General features: G+C 49.8%; 1 protein-coding gene across 3 annotated transcripts in view; it reads right to left on the bottom strand.

Annotated features, from left to right (window-relative positions):
* Window positions 1-22,587, bottom strand: part of TOM1L2 (target of myb1 like 2 membrane trafficking protein) — a 127,117-nt gene that overhangs the window by 10,596 nt on the left and 93,934 nt on the right. For 2 of the 3 annotated variants that reach the window (XM_054459181.2, XM_054459182.1), the window contains exons 8-12: window positions 15,251-15,384; window positions 12,747-12,795; window positions 12,165-12,288; window positions 8,605-8,722; window positions 7,346-7,421 (exon numbers count right to left, since the gene is read on the bottom strand). In XM_054459181.2, coding sequence (XP_054315156.1) covers window positions 7,346-7,421; window positions 8,605-8,722; window positions 12,165-12,288; window positions 12,747-12,795; window positions 15,251-15,384 — 501 coding nt within the window. Of the gene's footprint in view, window positions 1-3,627; window positions 3,715-7,345; window positions 7,422-8,604; window positions 8,723-12,164; window positions 12,289-12,746; window positions 12,796-15,250; window positions 15,385-22,587 lie in introns of all 3 variants that reach the window. The other variant, XM_054459180.2, reaches the window with a different exon arrangement.

Genomic DNA, 22,587 nt, shown 5'->3' with positions numbered 1-22,587 from the left:
ACAAAACCTTATTTATCTAAACCTCTTGTCCTGGTAAATAAATGCCTTGAGTATTATAACAGGGCAAAGTTCCTTCTAATAACGTAGGTGCTATCAGACTCAGACTAAACATGTACACTGCTTAGAAAATATGAACTAAAGAAACTGTGGGAGGCCGAGGACGCACTCCTTGTCAGGCTGATGGGAGGGAAGTGGGGCCCTGGCTGGAGGAGGGGGCACTGCGCTGAGTCTTAGGGGACTCTGTTTCTTCCCTGCAGCTTTGGGCAAGTCACCAGGCCCCTAGGAGGCCTCGGTGTCCTCATCTGTCAGACTAGGGGCTGGCCCGGCAGATTCCTAAGAAGGCTGTTGGCTCTGATGTGTCATTGTTTTATATTTATTTATTTATTTATTTATTTAGAGACAGAGTCTTGCTCTGTTGCCCAGGCTGGAGTGCAGTGGTGTGATCTCAGCTCACTGCAACCTCTGCTTCCCAGGTTCAAATAATCCTTGTGCCTCAGCTCCTGAGTAGCTGGGATTACAGGCGTGAGCCACCACACCTGGCTAATTTTTTTGTTTGTTTGTTTGTATTTTTAGTAGAGACAGGGTTTTGCCATGTTGGCCAGGCTGATCTCAAACTCCTGGCCTCAAATGATCTGCCCAGCTCGGCCTCCCAAAGTGCTGGGTTTACAGGTGTGAGCCACTGCACCCAGCTTGACATGCCATAGTTTCAGCATTTTCTTGGGCAATGATACAAGCTGAAGGCTGGTCTGAGGGATCTGAAGAAGAGGATGAGTTGGAAGAGTGGGGCAGAAAGGAAGAAGACATGTGAAGAGAGAAAAGGAAGGAAGCTAGCAGAGGAATGCCCTCCAATAGAGACTGCTGCCTGAAGCTCAGCCCCTCTGAAGATAGGTAGGCCAGGCTGGCTTGGCTGAGGCAGTGGTTAGACCAGCCCTGCCCATTTTCAAAGTCCACAGACATCTTGGATGTCAGAAGCCACAGGTTTTGATCTGAGTGGCAGGTGAGCCATCCTGCTGTCAGCTGATTCTCACTTGCAACTGCAGGCAGGGGCAGCTCTGCCTCAGGGATCAGGAGGGAGGGTTGCCTGCCCAAGGGGGAGAGGCATGTGTCTGGTACTCCAGGGGTTAGGATTATCCTTCCAGTGTAAGAGGAGCCTTGGGGGCCTCCAGGTCTGAGGAGGGAGTCCCGCCCTCCAAACCCAAGCCTGGGTTTTGGCAGCAGCATTCTTTACTAACCTACCTCTGTTCTTGTTTTGACTTAGATTCTCTCACATGAGGATATTTTTCTGGCTGCACCCTGCAAAAGGGAGACACCCCTAGCTGATCACCAGCTAGGAGAGGCAAAAAGACCTCACACTAGAGAGGCCAGGGAGGGAGAGCACAAGCCTAGCAGTCTCCCTGAGAGCCGCCTGGCCCTAGCCCATTGACAAGTCTCATTTCTCCTCAACAAGTAATAAGCCTGGTGGTGTCAGTTAACTTCTGTGTTGGCTATCCACACACCTGAGTCCCAGGAGCATAAGGGTTCCAACAGATGCTCCTCTGCAGCTTCCCACAGCCCCAGGCCCACAAGGAAACCCACCTGTCCAGTTTTCAATGCAACAAAAACAATTTGTGTAGCTCAGGTGTGCTATTTCCAGAGAAGCTGTGAATCCCTTCCTATGACACTTCAAGCACCACCCCACTGGGACAAAGTCTAAAAGCCTTTCATCTCACTCAATAGTACAAAAAGTTTCCAAGTAAAGAATTTGTACTCAGGAGGCTTGAAAAGACTCAAGGTTTCTACACTATGGGAAATAAGGCAAAGCAATTAATATTTGTTGTAAAGAAAAAAAAACTGCAGTCAGTCAGGCAAGACACCAGGTTAGCTGTTAGTTAGGTTTGTTTCTGGGAAGTTAGAGACTGGAGCTCTATGTGGGACCTGGCAGTGGCGAGGCAGTCTGTGTGGGCAGAGACAGGCACCACCACCAGCTGCCAAGGCCACCCTCAGGGGAGTTTGTGTGGGCAGTATCCTTTTTTGCAGGATTAATAGGCACAAGGGCACATGGGCTGGATCTTCCCAATGAACGGGCATGGTCTCCAGAAGCCCTGCTGCAAAGGCCCCCGACATGTGGGCCAGAAGCCAGCCCGTCCCTGAAGAAGCAAATGAGAGGCCTGGGCCAGCACATCTCTCTAAGAATGGGCTTGGGGTATAGTGGAGGAACTGCCTTCTCACCCAGAGCAGGAGTGTGCTGCTGCTATGAGAGGTGGCGGGGAGACCTGCCCAGGCTGACAGCAGAGCTGTGCAGAGGGCACCAGCCCAAGAGGCAGATGCTCCTTGCTCCCACGGCTCTGGGTGATCCTGCATGGCCCAAGTTCCTGCTCTCTGGTCACACTTTGCTCAAGCAGGTGGACCCTGTGCTGCTTGCAGTCTAGGACCTGCTGGCCTTTCGTCTGGCCACAGCCTAGCATAGCACACTAGGGGCAGTTATGTATTCCTCTCACCCCACCCCACCTGGAGGGAGAGGTGCATGTTCGCACTGCTTTCATCATCTTTCCTTCTCTGCATTCTCTCCAGCTCAGGCTCCACCACATGTACCAGAGCTTTGGGCTCTGCTAGAGGTGAAATGGTCATCCCAAGGTATACAGCCTGAGATGAGCTGACCCTCTCTCCATGCACCAGGCTCAGGCCACCTGAACAGACAAGGCAGGAGAGACCCTTGCAGGTCTGGGGCCAAGGAAAGCTATGCTACATGAGAACTAACTGTGTTTACAACATTGAACTCCCCTGGGCTTTGTTTTCTTTTTATTCTGTTTCTACTGTGTTTGTGTATTTTTTTTTTTTTTTTTTTTTTTTTTTGAGAGGGAGTCTCACTCTGTCACCAGGCTGGAATGCAGTGGTGCAATCTCAGCTCACTACAATCTCTGCCTCCCAGGTTCAAGCGATTCTCCTGCTTCAGCCTCCCAAGTAGCTGGGATTACAGGCGCACGCCACCACACCCAGCTAATTTTTGTATTTTTAGTAGAGACAGGGTTTCACCATGTTGGCCAGAAGGGTCTCGATCTCCTGACCTCATGATCTGCCTGCCTCAGCCTCCCAAAGTGCTGGGATTACAGGCGTGAGCCACCGCACCCGGCCTGTGTATTCTTCAAGAGGTTTCAAATCATTTTTAGGGACCTAGTGGATACAAGCAACTATATTATAAAAATCTGTCAAGCCTAGGACTGCCGAATTCACAGGCACTGGGCTACAGGGGGCTTCCCTGACTGGTCAGATGCTTTGAGTCTGTTCCCTTAGAATTGTTCCCTCCTAAGCAAAAGCCACAGTAACTTGTGCTCATCCTGGAAAAGTGAATACTGCCCGGAGCTCCGGAGACAGTAAAAGGAAGGAAAGGACCCTCTCCTCATCCCTGCTAATGTCCCAGACTCTTAAGGCCCGGGGACAGGGAGGTATTTTTGGGACTGGGAATCTGTGGCTTACAGCGATTATGCAAAAATAGGAGGGGAAATTTGGCACCCCTGCCAGAAAGAGAGAGTGTGGCCTTGTACTGTCTGATTCACAAAGGCTCCGCAGGTCACAAGAGGAAGACATGAGCTGTTACACAGGTAGGGGCTGGGGTGGACAGCAGGCTTGGCTCGGCTGGTGACTCCTCACCATTCCTTGGGTTATGAGCCAGCTGTCTATGGGCTCCAGGTCAGACTCCCCACCTCTACCTCTCTTCTGGGCCGAGGACAGAAAAGTCTCAGAAAGAAAAGTCACAGCAAGACCCATGAGAAAGAAGTCAATAGCACATATTGTGGAAACAGAAAAGTCACTCTTCAGACGTGATCCTTTGCCACGTAAGGAAATGTGATGCCCTGCTCCCAACCTCCACCCCTGGAACATCCCCCCTTACCTGCCTGGAAAAAAGAAGAAAAGTTTAGTAACCAAGAATCCCAACAGGATAACACATACTCATGCCAACTACTCCCGTGCCCTTGGAAAATCTCCAGGAGATCACAGAAGGTTGACCAGAGCCGCTTCTCTCAATTACGGCTATCAGGGTTGGGAGGGGGTCAACTTTTCAAAGAACCAGCTTTTACAAAAGCAATTCTACTTTTTTCTTTTTCCTGCATTTTTTCTTTTTTTTTCTTCTCTTTTCTAGTGGCGTGTGTATTCTTTTTCTAAACTCTTGAATACTAAATTTAGGTGTATTATTGCCTTTTAAAATATTTATTTGAGATGAGATCTCACTATGTTGCTCAGACTGGTCTCAAAAACTCCTGGGCACGAGCGATCCTTCTGCCTCAGCCTCCTGAGTAGCTGGAATGACTTTTTATTTTTCTTTTTGAGATGGGGTCTTGCTCTGTCACCCAGCCTGGAGTGCAGTGGTGCGATCTCAGCTCACTGCAACCTCCACCTCCCGGATTCAAGCAATTCTCTGTCTCAGCCCCCCAAGTGGCTGGGATTACAGGTACCCACCACCACACCTGGCTAATTTTTGTTTTTGTTTTTTTGAGACGGATTCTAGCTGTCGCCAGGCTGGAATGCAGTGGCATTATCTCGGCTCACTGCAACCTCCACCTCCTGGGTTCAAGCAATTCGCCTGCCTCAGCCTCCCAAGTAGCTGAGATTACAGGCATGCGCTGCCATGCCCAGCTAATTTTTGTATTTTTAGTAGAGATGGGGTTTCACCATGTTGGCCAGGATGGTCTCAATCTCCTGACCTCGTGATCCACCCACCTCGGCCTCTCAAAGTGCTGGGATTACAGGCGTGAGCCACTGTGCCCGGCCCTAATTTTTACATTTTTATTAGAGACAGGGTTTCACCATCTTGGCTAGGCTGGTCTTGAACTCCCACCTCAGCCTCCCAAAGTGCTGGGATTACAGGTGTGAGCCACTGCTTCCGGCCCTGGGATGACCTTTTCTTGACTGACTTGGTTGGATTTGATTTGTAGAGGTGTGGCTACACAATTTTCTCCCATTCATTTATTTTATTTTATTTATTTTTGAGACGGAGTTTCACTCTTCTTGCCCAGGCCAGAGTGCAATGGCATGATCTCGGCTCACTGCAACCTCTGCCTCTGGGTTCAAGCGATTCTCCTGCCCCAGCCTCCTGAGTAGCTGGGATTACAGGCACGTGCCACCATGCTCAGCTAATTTTGTATTTTTAGTAGAGATGGGGTTTCTCCATGTTGGTCAGGCTGGTCTCGAACTTCCGACCTCAGGTGATCCGCCAGCCTCGGCCTCCCAAGTGCTGAGATGACAGGCGTGAGCCACCGTGCCCAGCCTTCCCCTTTTTTATTGTGTTCTTAATTTCTCCCTTGGCCTCGTTTTCATTTCCAAGTCAGCATGGCTTGGGATGGGACAAGGTAACCTGAAATGCTGCAGGTGGGCAAGAATATGTGTAGACACACACATACACACACAGCCCACATGCTCTGCTGCCCTGTATCGCTAAGGCTGTGGCCATGACATTGCCCCATGGAGCAGCAAACATGAAAAGCAATCTGATGGCCAGGCACGGTGGCTCATACCTGTAATCCCAGCACTTTGGGAGGCCAAGACGGGCGGAGTGCCTGAGGTCAGGAGTTCGAGACCGACCTGGCCAATATAGTGAAACCCTGTCTCTAGTAAAAACACAAAAATTAGCCAGCTGTGGTGGTGGTGGGCGCCTGTAATACCAGTTACTCAGAAGGCTGAGGCAGGAGAATCGCTTGAACCTGGGAGATGAAAGCTGCAGTGAGCCAAGATCGCGCCACTGCACCCCAACCTGGGCGCCAGAGCGAAACTCCATCTCAAAAAAAGCAATCTGCCTACTGCTGGGTGGAAAACCTGCTGGAGTCATCAGGACCTTTGAAAACAGGGAGCTAGTCCAAGCCACACACGCAAAGGGTGAAGGGCGGGAAGTCACTCACATCTCCTGGGCTCAGACCCAGGCCTGGGCACTGATAATGGCAGGGGTGCAGCAGGACACACCCTGGCATGGACAAAGCAAGTCCTAGAGCCAGAGTGAGGGACAAATGAGGTCAGCCTCGTAGGGGCACAACAGGGCTGCTCCCAGTGCAGGCCAGGGTTGGCCAGGAGGAGGGGATGTCCTCACCAGGCAGTATCCTGGTAGGCCCCTAGCTGGGCTCTCTAATGCCCATGCTGGGGCAGGTGGGAGGACATTCTAAGTACTGGGACAATCAGAGTCATGAGCACTGCATTGATTTTGGGTGTCCCAGTCTCAGGGGTTCAGGTGGCACTGCCCACTCCTGTGGAAAGGCAGGGCACTGAGGGCCCAAGGCAGCCAGCTGGCTCTTCTGCGCCCTCTGGTGACCAGTGCAGAGGGATGCATGCCCTCAGATCCACCAGGCAAAGGCCAGCATGGATGAGGGAGAGTCCCTTCCCCCAAGAAGGAGCATCCCGTGGAAACCAGCACTGCTGCCTGCCTGGGCCTATTGGACAGGGGCTTCAGAAGGCCAAAAATTGGGACCCAGGAAGCAAACAGCCCTTTGCAAACCTTCCTGTCCAGTGGACAGATGATCACTGCCCTCTCTAGCCCAGCTGGGGGACCCAGACAGGAGTTCCAGCTGCTGTCGGCAGCTATTCCAAGGACCCTCCTCCTCCCTGCCCCTGCAAACAGACATGCATCCATACACATTTCTTAGTTAGGCAAAAAGAAAAATCTCATGAGAAGCATTAAGACACACATCCTTTCCCCTTCAGTAATCTGAAATTGTACAGAAAGCATGGCTATGTTTGGGGAGGCCCAAACACATACCATTCCCTCCACTTCATTGTGCTGCACCCCCTCACCACCACAGGACACCCTCCCAGCCACCACCCAACTGCGCCAGCTCTGTAAACAAACCCTGGCTCTCGAGTGCCTTCTAATGGGGTTGGTACTGCTCTGCTAGTTCAGTGACAAATGGCCATCAGAGATGTGGCTTGGGTCAGCATTGTCCTTCCTGGTGCAGGCCATGGTTTTATCAGAGCACTGACCACCCTGTGGCACTGTAACAGGTGACCATAGGAGACTTGTGCCTGGAGAACTTGGGGCCACTGTGGTAGGAAGAGCAGGGGTTCTGGAGATGGACACTAATCCTAGGATTGGAACCCCGGCTTGCTGTCTGCTCTCTGGGTGTCTCAGCCTGTCTCCCACCTCCCTGGGACTGTTTCCTCTTGGGTGGATTGGGAAGCTCATGTGTGGCCTCATCTCACGGGGTGAGGTGAAGACTCAATGAGGCGCTACCTGGGTTCTATGGGGTATCCCCCGTGGGTCTCTCCCCCGGGGTGTCCCTGCCCCCTGTGCAAGCCAGTTTCTGCTGAATTACCCAGCCAGCTTTGCCAAATCACCTGACTTTCCCTCCAGAAGACTCCAGGCAGAAAAACAGGGTTAAAGACCTACCCCTTCTGAGCTCTGTTTTCGATGGTCTAGGGCAGAAGCAAGTCCTCCGACAGCCTGAGGATCCTCATAGGTTACCCTGGAGATGAAGAAGCAGCACAAGCAGAGTTCATTTTCCTCCAATGGTCATGGAAGGATGGGGTAGTGGCCTGTAATCACTTCTATCCTATGGTCCTTCCTCAGATGTCCTTGGAAAAACATTTCCTGAGACCTTGACATTGAGCAGAGGATAAGGGCTCATGTTGTCTGTCTCCCTGCAGTGGATGCTAGGAGGCCTGGGTCCTAGCTCAGTCTGAGCCACTAATCTCTGCGATCTCAGATTTTGTGCGCCTCAACATCCCTCTCTTGAGTAACAATACTGAGCATCTCTGAAGCTCAATGTCAGGGTGTCCAAAGTGCCCTAATACTCCTCAGAGGGAAGACTAGATAAACACAAAGTAACATTAATTCTTATTTTATTAGCAGCAGCCTCAGTGGCATTTGACAGGGAAGGTGGTATCTGGGACCCGGGACTGTCACTGATTATGGATGGTCTTCCTCCACTCTCTGACTCCTTTAGCTATATCTGTTTTACAAGCAACTTTTGCTGGTGAAGGGTACATGGGACCTTGGGTTTCTGTTTACCCTACTGAGTCCCAAGCAGGACTCGGGATGCTGAGTGCACCAAGATGCTGGGTCCCTGGGAAAGGTGGGAAAAAGTGTGTCTCGCCCGCCTTTAGGCTGAACAGAAAGCTCAAAACATGTACAGTGCCTCCCTGAGATGTAGGGGATTCTCTCTTTTGGAATCAACTCCCTGAATTCCAGATGGCTCATCCTAGCCAGAGCTGCTATCAGAGGAGCCTCTGCTCTGACCACTTATTTTAGTCAGGAAAATCTTGCTGTAAGGAATGGGTTCACCCTGCATGGCTGCACCCTCCTGCTTCCAAGCATCTCCTGTGGATGAGGGGCCAGGCAGGGTGGTGTCTGCAGCAGCAGCAGCATGGGGAGAAAAGAGAAAAGCTGTCTCTTACAACTGACAGGAGAAATCACACTCCAATCAACCCCGAGGGCAGGACAGTGTGTGTGCGTTGGGGGTGGGGAGGAGGTGGGCAGTTGGTGTTTATTCAGTATCTGTGTCTAATGCCAAGTCCTTACAGCCATGCTTTAAAGTTCCTGGCAGTCCTGGACATGGTAAATAAATGCCTTTTTGTGCTGGCCTGTGACCAGGCATGGGTCAATCCCCCCAATATCTTTAGAGAGCCACTAGAAGGGGCCCCACATACGTCTTGCGCTGCTCAGCCAAGGAGTTTCCTCTCGTCTGGGCAAACATGTCAAAGCCGTCACGGGGATTACATTGCTGGAGTGAACTGAGGGTGCCACTGACGCTCTCTGTCCCCAAGTCTGTGGCAACAAAACAAATGGGTGGCAGATGAGAACAAAATGTAGACTGTAGATCTGATGAAGGCGCCCCAAGCTAGGACGCCAGCCAGGCGGGTTTAGGTTCCATGGGGAGGGTGGGACGGGACTTTCCTTGGTACTCCCAGTGCACCACATGCCGGAGGAGCCAGGGTGGGCCAGATGGGGGATGGGACAGCCACTGCCCCTCAAACTGCTCAAGGAGGCGAAAGAGTCATAACAAAAAAGAGATTGCTGGGGTGACAAGGCACAGACTGGCGCCAGTGCACCTGCAGATTTTCCATAATGCCCTTCTCGCTTGGGCTCCTCATTAACTCAATCACAATGTCCAAGGACCTGGAACATCTATTTATTCAGCAAATATTTCTTAGGTACCCACCATGTTCAGAGCTAGATCTTGAGTGGACCAAATTGAATCTGATATGGTCCTCAGCTTCAAGAAGTTCAGAGTGGGCAAGAGACAAGCCACAGCAGTGCTTGGCTTGAGACATCAGGAAAGACTCAAAACCAACACAAGAGTGGGTCTGTAAGGATAAGGGGGAGGATGCTGTGGGGAGAAGGGGAAAGGCAGATACAAAGGCACAGGGTTTAGAGGCCAGGGTGTGCGAAGTGAACAATGCTCATAGGAAAAGATTTGTGGAGGAAGTGGCTGGTAATACCTCAAATACCAGGTAAAGGAGTGGGTGGGAAGATACTAGACTTTTTTTTTTTTTAAAGAGACAGAATCTCACTCTCTTGGCATGATCATGGCTCACTGTAGCCTTGACCTCCCGGGCTCAAGCGATCCTCCCACCTTGGCCTCCCAAGTAGCTAGGACTACAGGTATGTGCCACCATGCCCAGCTGTTTTAAAATTATTTTGTAGAGACAAGGTCTCGTTATGTTGCCCAGGCTGGTCTCAAACACCTGGCCTCAAGTGATCTTCCCACCTCGGCCTCCCAAAGTGATGGGATTGCAAGTGTGAGCCACCACCCCTGGTGGACACTACTTTTTTTGTTGTTTTGTTTGAGACAGGGTCTCACTCTGGATGCCCAAGCTGGAGTGCAGTGGCACGATCTCAGCTCACTGCGGCCTCGACCTTCTGGGCTCAGGAGATTCTCCTACTGCAGCCTCCTGAGTACCTGGGACTACAGGTGTGTGCCACCACTCCCAGCTAATTTTTTTGTATTTTTAGTAGAGATGAGGTTTTGCTATGTTGCCCAGGCTGGTCTTGAACTCCTGGACTCAAGCAATCTGCCTGCCTTGGCTTCCCAGAGTGCTGGGATTACAGGCGTGAGCCACTATGCCTGGCCTACTATACCTTTTTTAAGAAGAGAGGTAGCAGAATCCAATTTGGATTTTTTTTTTTTTTTTTGAGACAGAGTCTCACTCTGTCACCCAGGCTGGAGTGCAGTAGAGCGATCTCGGCTCACTGCAAGCTCCGCCTCCCGGGTTCACGACATTCTCCTGCCTCAGTCTCCTGAGTAGCTGGGACTACAGGCGCCCGTCACCACCCCCAGCCAATTTTTTGTATTTTTAGTAGAGACGGGGTTTCACCATGTTAGCCAGGATGGTCTCGATCTCCTGACCTCATGATCCACCCGCCTCAGCCTCCCAAAGTGCTGGGATTACAGGCGTGAGCCACCACACCCGGCTTTTTTTTTCTTCTTTTTTTTTGAGACGGCATCTTGCTCTGTTGCCCAGGCTGCAGTGCAGTCACACAATCTCGGCTCACTGCAACCTCCGCCTCCCGGGTTCAAGCGATCCTCCTACCTCAACCCCCCTAGTAGTTGGGATTACAGGCACACACCACCATGCCCAGCTGATTTTTGTATTTTTAGTAGAGATGGGGTTTTGCCATGTTGGTTAGGCTGGTCTCAAACTCCTGACTTCAGGTGATCCACCTGCCTCGGCCTCCCAAAGTCTTGGGATTACAGGCGTGACAATTTGATTTTTAAGTATTAAATCTGGCAGTCATATATGCTGGACTGACTGAAGGCAGAGACATCTGTTCCGATACAGAAATAGTGGCTACAAATATACGAAATATTGAGAAGCTAGAATTACAGCAACTGATAGCCACTAGAAGTTTAACTCAAGTCAAATGAAAGGAAAGTAGACAAGAAATATTTTTTTAAAAGGAAAACAGAAAAGCAAGACAGAGGAAAGAATTTTGAGGGCCATGCTTATTATTTCAATGTTATAATTTCATTTGTTATAAATTGGTATCATCCAGTAAGTATAACCAATGTGCTAGAGTCATATACACACTTTGAATGTACAAACTAAATGAACTGTGGAAAGTGGTGAGTTTCTTTTAAGTTCCAGACAATGGACTGCTTTAGGCTGATGGTAAAGTTCAAGGAGGGCAAATATTTCAGTGTGCTACCTCCTGTTTCCAAGCCCTCTGTAGATACTGACAATCAATCAATCACAGACTTGTCTAAGCCCTGATGTGGCTTCAGCATCCTCCTCAAACCTGTGTTCCAAGAAGCCAAAGAGCTGAAACTTATCTGCCCTCCTTGACCTAGTTAATATTGATTTTTTTTTTTTTTTTTGAGATGGAGTCGTCCCCCAGGCTGGAGTGCAATGGCGCGATCTCGGCTCACTGCAACCTCTGCTTCCTGGGTTCAAGCAATTCTCCTGCTTCAGCCTCCTGAGTAGCTGGGACTACAGGTGCCCGCCACCAAGTCTGGCTAATTTTTTTGTATTTTTAGTACAGACGGGGTTTCACCATTTTGGCCAGGCTGGTCTCAAACTCCTGACCTCAAGTGATCCACCCACCTCAGCCTCCCAAAATGCTGGGATTACGCGCCCGGCCTTGACCTAGTTAATATTGAAAAGGAAATTACTTCAATCATAGTGAATGTTCCATATAAAACATGGCAGGTGACCTTTCTTTTTTTTTTTTTTTTTGAGACGGTGTCTTGCTCTGTCGCCCAGGCTGGAGTGCAATGACGCTATCTCGGCTCACTGCAACCTCCACCTCCCAGCCTCAAGTGATTCTCCTGCCGCAGCCTCCCGAGTAGTTGGGATTGCAGGCGCCCACCATGCCCAGCTAATTTTTGTATTTTTAATAGAGACTGGGTTTCGCCATGTTGGTCAGGCTGGTCTCAAACTCCTGACCTCAGGTGATCCACCCACCTTGGCTTCCCATAGTGCTGGGATTACGGGCGTGAGCCACTGCGCACGGCTGTGACCTTTCTTTAATTCCTTGGAATTTCCCCCATCCCTGCTTTCCAACATAGATTTTAAACTTCAAATTTAGGGGGAAAAAAGGTATGAATTGAAGGTAAGGTGGTACAACTGGCTAGGACTCAGGAAAACACTTTCACATGTATTTCCCAAAAGACTCTCTTTGAGTCTTCCAAGAAAGAAAGAGAGGTGGCCTGCAAGGGAGGCCAGTGGTAGGAAGTAGGTAGGCCCTTTTGTCCCTATGAGACACTCACCTAAGCCTGCAAGCTGGGAGGAGAGGGAAGATGGGGGCGCTGTGTTCCCCACCATCGGGCTCACCACGGCTGGAGACCCTGGCCCCAGGTCTATTAAGTTGTCTTCGGTCACTTCATTCAGTACCTGTCAGAACATGAGATTGGCCATAAGCCCCAGAACCCTGGAGTCAGGCTCTGTGAGGTAGAAGCTAGCAAGGCAACTATGCAGGGTTCCAAGAAGAAAAGCATCAGCACTGCTCTAGTACAGAAGCAAGGCCACTTCCCCCACTTGCCTTCCAGGTTCATGGTGGGCCTGGATGTCAGTGAGCCCTGCCCACTGCCTCCTCCCCGTCCCCACTAGAAGGAGGGGTTGCTGAGTCAACAGTGACTGTCCTGGGAGCTGCAAACTTAGGGCTTCCTTGCCACCTTCCCATCAGGGGTGCCTGCTAGCTCTGCCCTAGTATCCCATCAACCAGAGCTTGCCTCTTCAATTTCCCAAATATTTCAACCCCAGTTAGAAAAACTGGAGGTCTCTCCAGCCTCCAAAACGTGGAGGGGTAGGTCTGGCCTCAGGAGATGAGAGGATTCTGAAGGAATACTTACTCCATTACTGGCATTTTGAACCGATCGGCCAGACCTGTATCGTTCGAACCTAACAGGGGAAGGGAAAGCAGAAGTAAGGAGAGAGGATGCCTGTGATATGGCCCTGTGGGGTGCTCACTAGTCCTATGAAGAATCCCTGGGACCAAGACCAGCCAGTCCCACCTGGGGGCTAGGGAGTGAAACCATACATCAACTCTGCCATGGCTTCCTCTGTGTGGGGCTCCCCCTGAGAGGATCAGCTTCTCACCCAGCACCCAGAGTGGGCATCAGAAAGGGGTGGTGGCTGGCCCATCATGGAGGTCATTGTGAGTGTCCCCAGCCTCTCCTCACACACCTGGGCCCAGAGAGCTCCTCTTGTCCCTGGAGGGAGGGTGGCTTAACCACCTTACCTTGGAGCTTCCCAATGCTTACAACACCAGGCGGTAGCTGCAGACTCCCTATTTCATAGGGCTGTGTTCAGGAGCAACTAGCTAGTGTTCCTAACATGCTCCCAACTCAACCTCTGGGGAAAGGGGGTGGGGAACACATAGGGTGGGCACCAGCAGGAGGAAGGCGGATGCATGGCCCTGGCTACGGCCTGGGGAAATGCTCGCCAGTAGCTGCTACAGAGAGGCCTGGGCCAATCATCGAAGGACTGCTAGGAGGGTGAAGTGAGTGTCCTCTGCACCCAGTCAGGCAGTGCAGGGGGAGTTGGCTTTGAGCAACTGTTGAAGGCCAGGTCATTCTTCTGTCAGGTGGGGAATGGAAGAGTAGTTATGAGGTGTGTGTTGGGGTGGGGCAGAATAGATTATGTTCTGTATCGTATTTAAAAACTCCAAATGCCACAGGCAGCGGTAGCTAAGAGACTTTTTCCAGCTGGAGCCTTAGACACCCAGCTTTAATGAGTTATGCTGCTCCACATTTGTCTCCCAACTTGCTGGGATCAGCAGCTGGTGAAAAGGGATCCCCAGGAGGAATGATCTGGGTAGGCAGTGAGTGTCCACTGTGGTTTTAAAAAAGACTTGTGTGTTTTTTCAACAGTGGTCTACAAGGAGAACAGGAATATTAATACATCGGAAACAATTTTAATCCTGGGGTACCTTTCCCACACTCATCTTCAACGAACAATGAGTATTATCAAAGATACTCTAACCAGGATAGCACTTCCAGCCACCAGCCCCAGGCTTTGCCTCTGAATTATCTGTAATGCTGGGACTGGGGGACTCTTGGGTGAAAATACTCATATTAGTTAGCTCCTGTTACGCTTTCTAGCAGGGCTTAAATAGGTTTAATAGGTTAAACCCAAGCCCATTTACCATGGAGAAACTGGAATCACATGGCAAGACAAAGGGGCCTCGGGCTGGGAGTCAGGTTCCCTCAGATCTGCTCCTGTTCTCCAACTGATGCACTGGGGGGTCCTAGGGATGCCCCCACACTTACTGCAGAGGTTTCTTCACCTGTCAGGTGGGCACAGAGCCACTGGTGTGTACTTCCATAGTCAAAAGATGAGACAAGGCCCAAGGCTGTGACAGTCATAACAAAACCACCCTTTAGGCCCCCAAAGGGTAACACAAATGCGAGCATCTGTCCCACTCACCCTAACTGATGCCAGGTCCTTGTCCTCCTGATGAATCCAGCAGTAGGTTGTGAGTCAGCTGGTGCGGCAGAGGGGACCAGGACCTTAAGTCTGCAGGGGACTCAAGCCACTGTCCTGTCCTCTCAAGCCTCATCTTTAAGGGGAAAAGGTTGGCCTGATCATGGTCCTTTCTGGTCCTTATGCTGAGTCCTTCATGAAAGCCCAGTGTGCTCCCATCAGGTGATGAGATAGGAACTGTGCTTGCCATTATTCTTCCTATTTAAAACTAGGTCTAAATAAGACATTTTGGACTTTGTCCTGAGGGAAGGCTTTGGAAATGAAAAAGAATTTGCAGGTTTGTTGCCTCAAACCCAAAAATGATTTGGCTGCAGAAAGAACTGGAATGAATGTGTGCACGCTTCCCTAAGCAGCAGCATTCCGGCACTTACACCCGCCTGCTTCCCCTGAATGCTCTAGATAACACTGACATTTGCAAAGGAAAAAGCTTTTTTCTTTTTTTTTTTTAAGATGGGAAAGAGGAAATCCTTTTTCTTACTAGAGATTTTTTTCCCCTTTAATCCTTTTCAAATTCAAAGGATCATCAAAGGAGCAGGTGCAGAAGCTCTGGGGCCCAGAGGCCCCCAAGTGCTACCCCTCCCTGGGGCTGGGGGTGGCGGGGCAGTGGGGAAAGGCAGAGCAGCCTGAGGCTTACAAAGGGCAGAGAGCCTAATTCTGCACGTCAACTTCCTGCTGCTTCTGCTGCTCAGTTCCCAGGAGGACAAGAAGCATTTTTCCTGTCAGCCGGGAACAAATTAGCATCTCTGATGAGTATTTTCCAACTCTAATCTCTCTCCCTCTCCCTCTCTTTCCTTTGTTTATGAAAGAAATCCCTCTGTTATGGCAACAATCTTTTCAAGGGGGGAGAAAAAAAAAGAAATCCAGCTCCCACCTCTCGTATCGAAGGAAGACGTTGTTGAGGTCATCATTCACATGCAGCAGCTCCTCGGTGACCTCCTCGTTGGACACGCGGGAGATGAGCTCCACGATGCGCTGCTGCATGGCCCGGCAGGTCCTGTTGAGCTCCTAGGGAACACATGCACCTCTGGGTAGCCTGCTGGGTGTGCTTTTTGTCACATTCTATCTCCTTTGAAAAAATTTGTACTGATTCTTAAAAGTCACAAAAGGAGTACATGCTTGTTCATAAAATCAGACATGTGCAGAATTCAAAGTAGAAGTTCCCTCTTCACTGCCTGCCCCTCCTTCCCCAGAGGAAACAAGTACTTTTTCAGCAGACAAATGTCCAGACAGACATACTGTTGTACGTATACAAGTACATGCTTGTACAAATCATTAAAAAATATTAAAATGTGATTCTTTCCAGATTGCTTTTTCTCAACAAAATATTCCAGACACCGTTCTCCATCACTTGGTACAGACTGCCTCATTCCTTTGTGTGTGCTTCATAATGTATCTCACCATTCTTCTATTGCTGGACATTTAGATTGTGGTCTCTCTTTTTGTGGCCAACCCAAATAATGCAGCAATGAACACCTGTACACACACATGCATATGCACTTGGGCAAGCACTTCCATAGGACAAGTTCCTTAGCAGGGAAATTTCTAGGTGAAAGGGTATGGTCATTTATAACATTAATTAGTAATAGTAAAAGGCCCTCCGAAAATATGACATCAGTTTACTTACACTCCCAGCAACAGCAGGAGTGTATTTTATGACTGCATTAGGTATATTTTGGTGGCATGTCTGCCACTTTGCCGAGGCCTCAGAAGCCCAGGCAGCTCCCTGGCTGGCCAAAAGAGGAAATTCGCACACCCCCAGTTGCCCCTGGAGCCCTCACTACCCTTAGAAGCAACATCCCCGTGACAACAGAGCCTTAGCACTTTATGGCCCGGCTTCCATGAGCCTTCCCTGTTCCAGAACAGCAGACTTACTGATGCCCTTGTTCAAACTTGCTTATAGAGCTCCCTCAGTTCCTGCCAGGCCCCTTGCCATCTCGATGCCAGACTGAGGATGCTACAGAGGAGGAAGCTGGCAACACTGCCAGGCTGGCCCCCAAGCACGTGACCAAAGCTCCAAGTCCCAGTGTGCCATACAGGGTTAAAGCAGAGGGAAATGCTGTCCCCACCTACCTGGGCACTGGAGGGTGCCAGTGAGTTAAGGGGATAAGACATGAAGGATAAGTCTCTCCTTCTCACAGCTCAGCCTCAAAACGACTTCATTTTGAAACCGTTTCTGGTAGAAGTAACTGATTTATTCACAGGAGACATGGCAATCTCTCTTTAATTCCTCATATTGTCTCATAATCTCGCTAGCTTGGCTAGAGAGTCTTCCTTCCTACCACATCATAAACTCTTGAGGGGGTGTTGCCATTTATCCACTCAAGGATGCCCTCAAGCCCTGCACTGAGCCACACACAGTGAAAAAGCCCAGTAATCATCCGCTGAACACATCACCGAGGTGGTCAATCAGCCAGTGGGGAATCAAAGGCATCCCCCCTGCATGTCCCTGGTATCTTGCAACACAGCACTCACACAGGGGCCGGGCTTCTTATCTGCCTTCCCCTCTAGACTGAAGCTCCTTGAGGGCAGAGAAGGCGTTTCCCTGGTACTCGTGACTGACACATGAGAGGCACTCCCCAAGTACTTCTGAGAGAATTAATTAATGACTCTAAAGTATTCAGAGGCCGGGGCCAGGTGTGGTGGCTCATGCCTGCAATCCCAAAACTATGGGAGGCTGAGGACCATACTGGCTAATACGGTGAAACCCCGTCTCTACTAAAAACACAAAAAATTAGCCGGGCGTTGGTGGCGGGCGCCTGTAGTCCCAGCTACTTGGGAGGCTGAGGCAGGAGAATGGCGTGAACCCAGGAGGCGGAGCTTGCAGTGAGCCGAGATCACGCCACTGCACTCCAGACTGGGAGAGAGAGTGAGACTCCATCTCAAAAAAAAGTATTCAGAGGCCGAGTGCGGTGCCTCATGCCTGTAATCCCAGCACTTTGGGAGGCTGAGGCGGGCGAATCACTTGAGGTCAGGAGTTTGAGACCAGCCTGGCCAACATGGTAAAACCCCATCTCTACGAAAAAATACAAAAATTAGCTGGGCACAGTGGCATGCACCTGTAATCCCAGCTATTCAGGAGGCTGAGGTGGGAGAATTGCTTGAACCCGGGAGGCAGAGGCTACAGTGAGCAGAGATTGCACCACTGCACTCCAGGCTGGGGAACAGAGTGAGACCCTGTCTCCAAAAAATAAACATAAAATATAAAGTATTCTGAACTCTTGGTCCCCGCAAATTACCAGCTCAGTTAGCCACATACGCTCAGTCTTCTCAGCACTCTTCACTCAGAGAATGGGGAATTCTTGTTCATCCAGGATCTAATTTTCCCTCTCTAGGACTCATCCCAGGCCCCACTGAACCAGCAGTAAGCACTTATAAACATACAGACAAGTGCTAGAATTAATAAGAAGAGGTGAATACGGGATCTTAATTGCAGGGGACACTACTATCCAGTAAAGAGAAAACTCCACAAAATGCCCACTCTCTTCTGTTGTGAATGGCTCATGTCCCCAGGCCAGGCAGGAGAGGGGCTCTCAAAAAGCTGCCTGGGCCTTGGGGCCTGCCAGATGTGGTCTGGATTGCCAGGCAATAATGGCCACAAGCGCCAATGGACACTCACAGGTCAAAACCCAGTCACAATTACTGTACACAGGAAAACCAACAACACAGGGGAAACACTCATTACAGAATGAAGCATACTCAGGAGTGATGCTGAAAACCAAGCCAGGCCCTTAACATTAAAACAAACAAAAACAAAATAAAAATGTCCTAACTTATGAAAGAAGCAATCACATTAGATCACGTGAAGGATTCCAACCATCAGGACTGAAGTGAACAATTAAAATAATTATAGTATTTCTAATAGATTGTTAAAATGCAGTGAGCATCTGTTCAGGACTGACAGGGGAGCACAGATTTAGGTTAACTTTGACAGACCATCCTCCCCTGCTTCCTAAAAGAAAAAAAGGATACTTGGCCAACACTTGGGCAGTAGATTTACCCCATACTTTGGAAGAAGCACCAGAGGGAGACCTGGCCAAAGTGTGCAGGATGGAAAAGGGAGGCTGGGCAGTAGGACAGAGAAAAGAGGTCAAACAAACTTCTGCCTTTCTGCTCTGCCATGGACTGTTCCGGGCCCCCATGCGGGTCTCCCCTCCAGAGATGTGGACGTGCCAACACACATGAGGACTGAGCCAGGCACTGCTGAGCTCCTTTTTGCTCCAGCGCTCCAGGTGTCTGCGGAAAATCTCTGATGAGCAAAAGGATCTCAAGCCCCAGCTCAGGACCCACCCCCTCCAGCAAACAGGCCCATTACAATAAAGTGTGGCCTCCTAGCAGCAAGCCCTGGCTGTCCTTGGTTGGGGAGGGAGAAGGAAAAAAGTCAATAACTTCTCATTCAAGCTGCAGGCCAATCACAAGGCACAGGGCCTGCAAGTCAGGGCAGTGTGGCAGTATGTTGTGGGAAACAGATCCAAGTTACCCTCCAGAAGACTGGGGTATCAGCACCTAAGGCCCACAGACCATCTTCAAATACACCTCAGACTTTCTAGGATATAGGTGGCCTCAGGCACTTGCCACATTGCTCAAGGGCTCCTGAGAAGTTGGCCATCTGCCTGCAATGTCCCTTATTTCCTTTTCCATCAAACAAACTCTTACTCATCCTTCAAGGCCTCAGGATGCTTCCCCACTCCAGTATTTTGTCATAAAAATTTTCAAACATACAGCAAAACAGGAAGAATTTTACAGTGAACAGACACCATATGCCTATCACCTAGATTGTACCATTAACATTTTACAGTGACAACTTTAACACATACTTCCCATTTATTCATCTTCCTGTCCACATACAATGTTTTCTGGGGATCTCCCACCACCCCACCCTCCTCAAGACTCCCAAAGCATTCAACACACTCCAGTCTGTCATCAGAGCCCCTCTAGAAAAACCTCCAGCAAGGGGTGACCAGCCCCCATCTGCACTCCACACAGCAGAAGCCCCAAAACAAAGAGTAGGCCTCAAGGGTGGTTCACTGGATTTAGAGGAGAACCAAACCAGATTCCTCAGTAGACTGCAGGAAGTATCTCAGAAACATGGCTACAAATACTCCCAGCACCGGCGGCCTGATGGAAGGGAGTAGGGGTTGATGTCAGTCTCCTCAACAGAGCCCTAGCCCCAGCTGGGTGCTGGGGACCAAGCTGCAGGCAGCAAGTAGCCCGTGACTGGATACACTCTCCAAGTCTCCAGTCCTCTCCAGGCCTGCTTCTCCCTGTGTAAAGTAAGGGGGCTGCATTCATGAGGAAGTTCTTCTGCAGAAGGCCACTGACATGCTGCAGCGGCCTCCATGGCACGGGGCCAGGGCAGCTGGGGCTGCTCTGCTTTTCTTGATTTTAAACATTGCCATTCATTGTAAAATTTTATTTGTGGAGGAAAAGGTTCCATACTTTATTTATTTATTTACTTACTTATTTATTTTTTGAGATGGAGTCTCGCTCTGTGGCCCAGCCTGGAGTGCAGTGACGCAATCTCGGCTCACTGCAAGCTCCGCCTCCTGGATTCATGCCATTCTCTTGCCTCAGCCTCCCGAGTAGCTGGGACTACAGGCGCCTGCCACCACGCCCAGCTAATTTTTTGTATTTTAATAGAGATGGGGTTTTACCATGTTAGTCAGGATGGTTTTGATATCCTGACCTCATGATCTGCCCGCCTCAGCCTCCCAAAGTGCTGGGATTACAGGCATGAGCCACCACGCCCAGCCATTACTTATTTATTTATTTATTTAATTTGTTGAGATGGAGTCTTGCTCTGTCACCCAGGCTGGAGTACAGTGGTATGATCTCAGCTCACTGCAACCTCCGCCTCCCAGGTTCAAGCAATTCTCCTGCCTTAGCCTCCCAAGTAGCTGAGATTACAGGCACCCACCACCACACCCGGCTAATTTTTGTATTTTTAGTAGAGATGGGGTTTCACCGTGTTGGCCAGGCTGGTCTCAAACTCCTGACCTCAAGTGATCCACCTGCCTCAGCCTCCCAAAGTGCTGGGATTACAGGTGTGAGTCACTGTGCCTGGCCTCCATTACTTTAAAAAAACGTTTGGAAAGTGTTAGATGATTTCTGAGGCTCTAACACTGTGACCTCAGCTTGGAGGAAGAATGAGCCCCAAGGGCACAGAATGCAGTGATCTCATCAACAGTCAGCACCAGGAACATCTGCTCTGGCCTTGTGTTTGCTGCCTCTTCCTCACAGCCTTCCCATGGGGTGGTGGGTTAGACAGCTCCCAACCCTACAGGCGGGGCCTCTATGCTCCAATCCTGGAGAAGCATCCTGATGGCTTTCCAAAGAGCTACGCTAAAGACAGCCCCAGAGACTATGACCTGGGGCTTCCGCATCAGGGATTTCCAGGGGTCTCTGCACAGAGAAAGCTTTACCATCTCTTGGCTTGTCTTTTACACCTGTCTCAAAAAGGAAGAAAAGGCCGTGCATGGTGGCTCACACCTGTAATCTCAGCACTTTGAGAGGCCAAGGTTGGTGGGTCACTTGAGGTCAGGAGTTCAAGACCAGACTGGCCAACATGGTGAAACCCCATCTCTACTAAAAATACAAAAATTAGCCAGGCATGATGGCAGGTGCCTGTAATCCCAGCTACTCGGGAGGCTGAAGCAGGAAAATCACTTGAACCCGGGAGGCGGAGGTTGCAGTAAGCCGATATCATGGCATTGCACTCCAGCCTGGGTGACAAAGCAAGACTCTTTCTCAAAAAGAAAAAAAAAAAAGGACAGAAGGTGAGAAGGTGAGAGGAGGGCCAGATGTTAAAGACTTTTGCTACCACAGTGCCAGCCAGCCACCTGCATGTCCTCTGTGGTGTCATCACAGCCAGACCCTCAGCAGGCTCACTTGGGAGACTTTCCTCTGCTTCCTCCACCTCCAAATCAGTCAAAGTGTGATTCTCTTTGGGCCTAAGACACCCGAGAGCCTACCGCTTGCTCAGGTCACCCTTTCCACTGTGCAACAGCCAGGACAGGAATTTCCTAAACGTTGACGACTTCAGCTTTGGCCTTCTCCTATTTCTGGTCCTCAACAGAGGGAAGAACAGCTGGTCACTTGTACAAAAGCCCTCCATCTATTAGAACACCTTGGTAAATATCCTCTTTTTTCTATCTAATTAATCCCAATGCCTTTATCTTTTCTTCAAGGGACATCCTCATCCCTACCTCATGCAACAGTCTTTTAATCATCTTTATGGATTTCCTCTGAGCCCTCCACAAGTTTGAAGGAACACAGAATAAGGTCCTGAAGATCTGTTTTCTGTTGCTGCAAAGATGGGAGGGAGAAAAAAGTCTTTGTTGATGAGAAAGGGGAATAATGAAACTAAACATGTAGAATAAACTAGATTTCTCTAAAGAAAATGGCCTTGGCCGTTCTGTCTTTGTTGAAATGAGACGCAAGAAGCAAGAGGAGATAACACCATCTGCTACTTGGAGAAATGAGGAGGCCTCTGTTATTATCTGATGCTGATGAATGGCCACAAAAGAACATATATTTTTGGCATCATTGTATTAATTAAAAGTTATCCATTGAAGACAAAGCTCAAAAGGCTAAATTGGGAGAGACAGAGGGCACTGGATGACAGAATCGCAATCTTTAAAGATCCCAGAAAGCCGAACTCAGGCTTTCTGCAGGTAAGGGCATGCACTTTAGCAGGGACAGATGCAGTGTCTTGAATTTCGGGCCCAGACCTAAGGGTCCTTGAACAGGATGACAAAGATAGGCTTAACCACCAGATGAGAAGTGATGCAGCAGGGTTATCAGCTGATAGAAGCTCTCCATTTTATGTCTGCCTCTTGTGAAGAACTGCCTATCCCTCCCCGTGGTGGGCTGCCAAATGCCACATTTGTTCCATGTGGAGACTGGGCAGTGGGTGGGGCTTACGGCAATCTTCAAATATTTAAGGATCTACCCATGTGAAAGAGGAATTAGTCTTGTTCTAGTGTCTAAGAAGACAGACCAGGATCAAAGTTATAGGGAGCCACACCTTAGAGCAATGTGTGAAAGGGCTTTCTAACAATAGTCACGAAAGCTAGGATTTGTGAGGCCTTGCCTAAGCCCAGCCCTGCGCCAGGCACCGTCAAGATGCAAGTGATCACTCCAGTCTAGAGAGGAGAAGAGGGCCTGGAGACGGCTGGTGACTTACCTGGCATCGCCCAGCTCATCAGTGGG

The sequence above is a fragment of the Pongo pygmaeus genome, chromosome 19 (genome assembly GCF_028885625.2).
Source record: "Pongo pygmaeus isolate AG05252 chromosome 19, NHGRI_mPonPyg2-v2.0_pri, whole genome shotgun sequence".
NCBI classification, from domain to species: domain Eukaryota; kingdom Metazoa; phylum Chordata; class Mammalia; order Primates; family Hominidae; genus Pongo; species Pongo pygmaeus.
The sequence above is the reverse complement of the archived record's forward strand: the minus strand, read 5'-3'. Positions and strand labels throughout refer to the sequence as shown.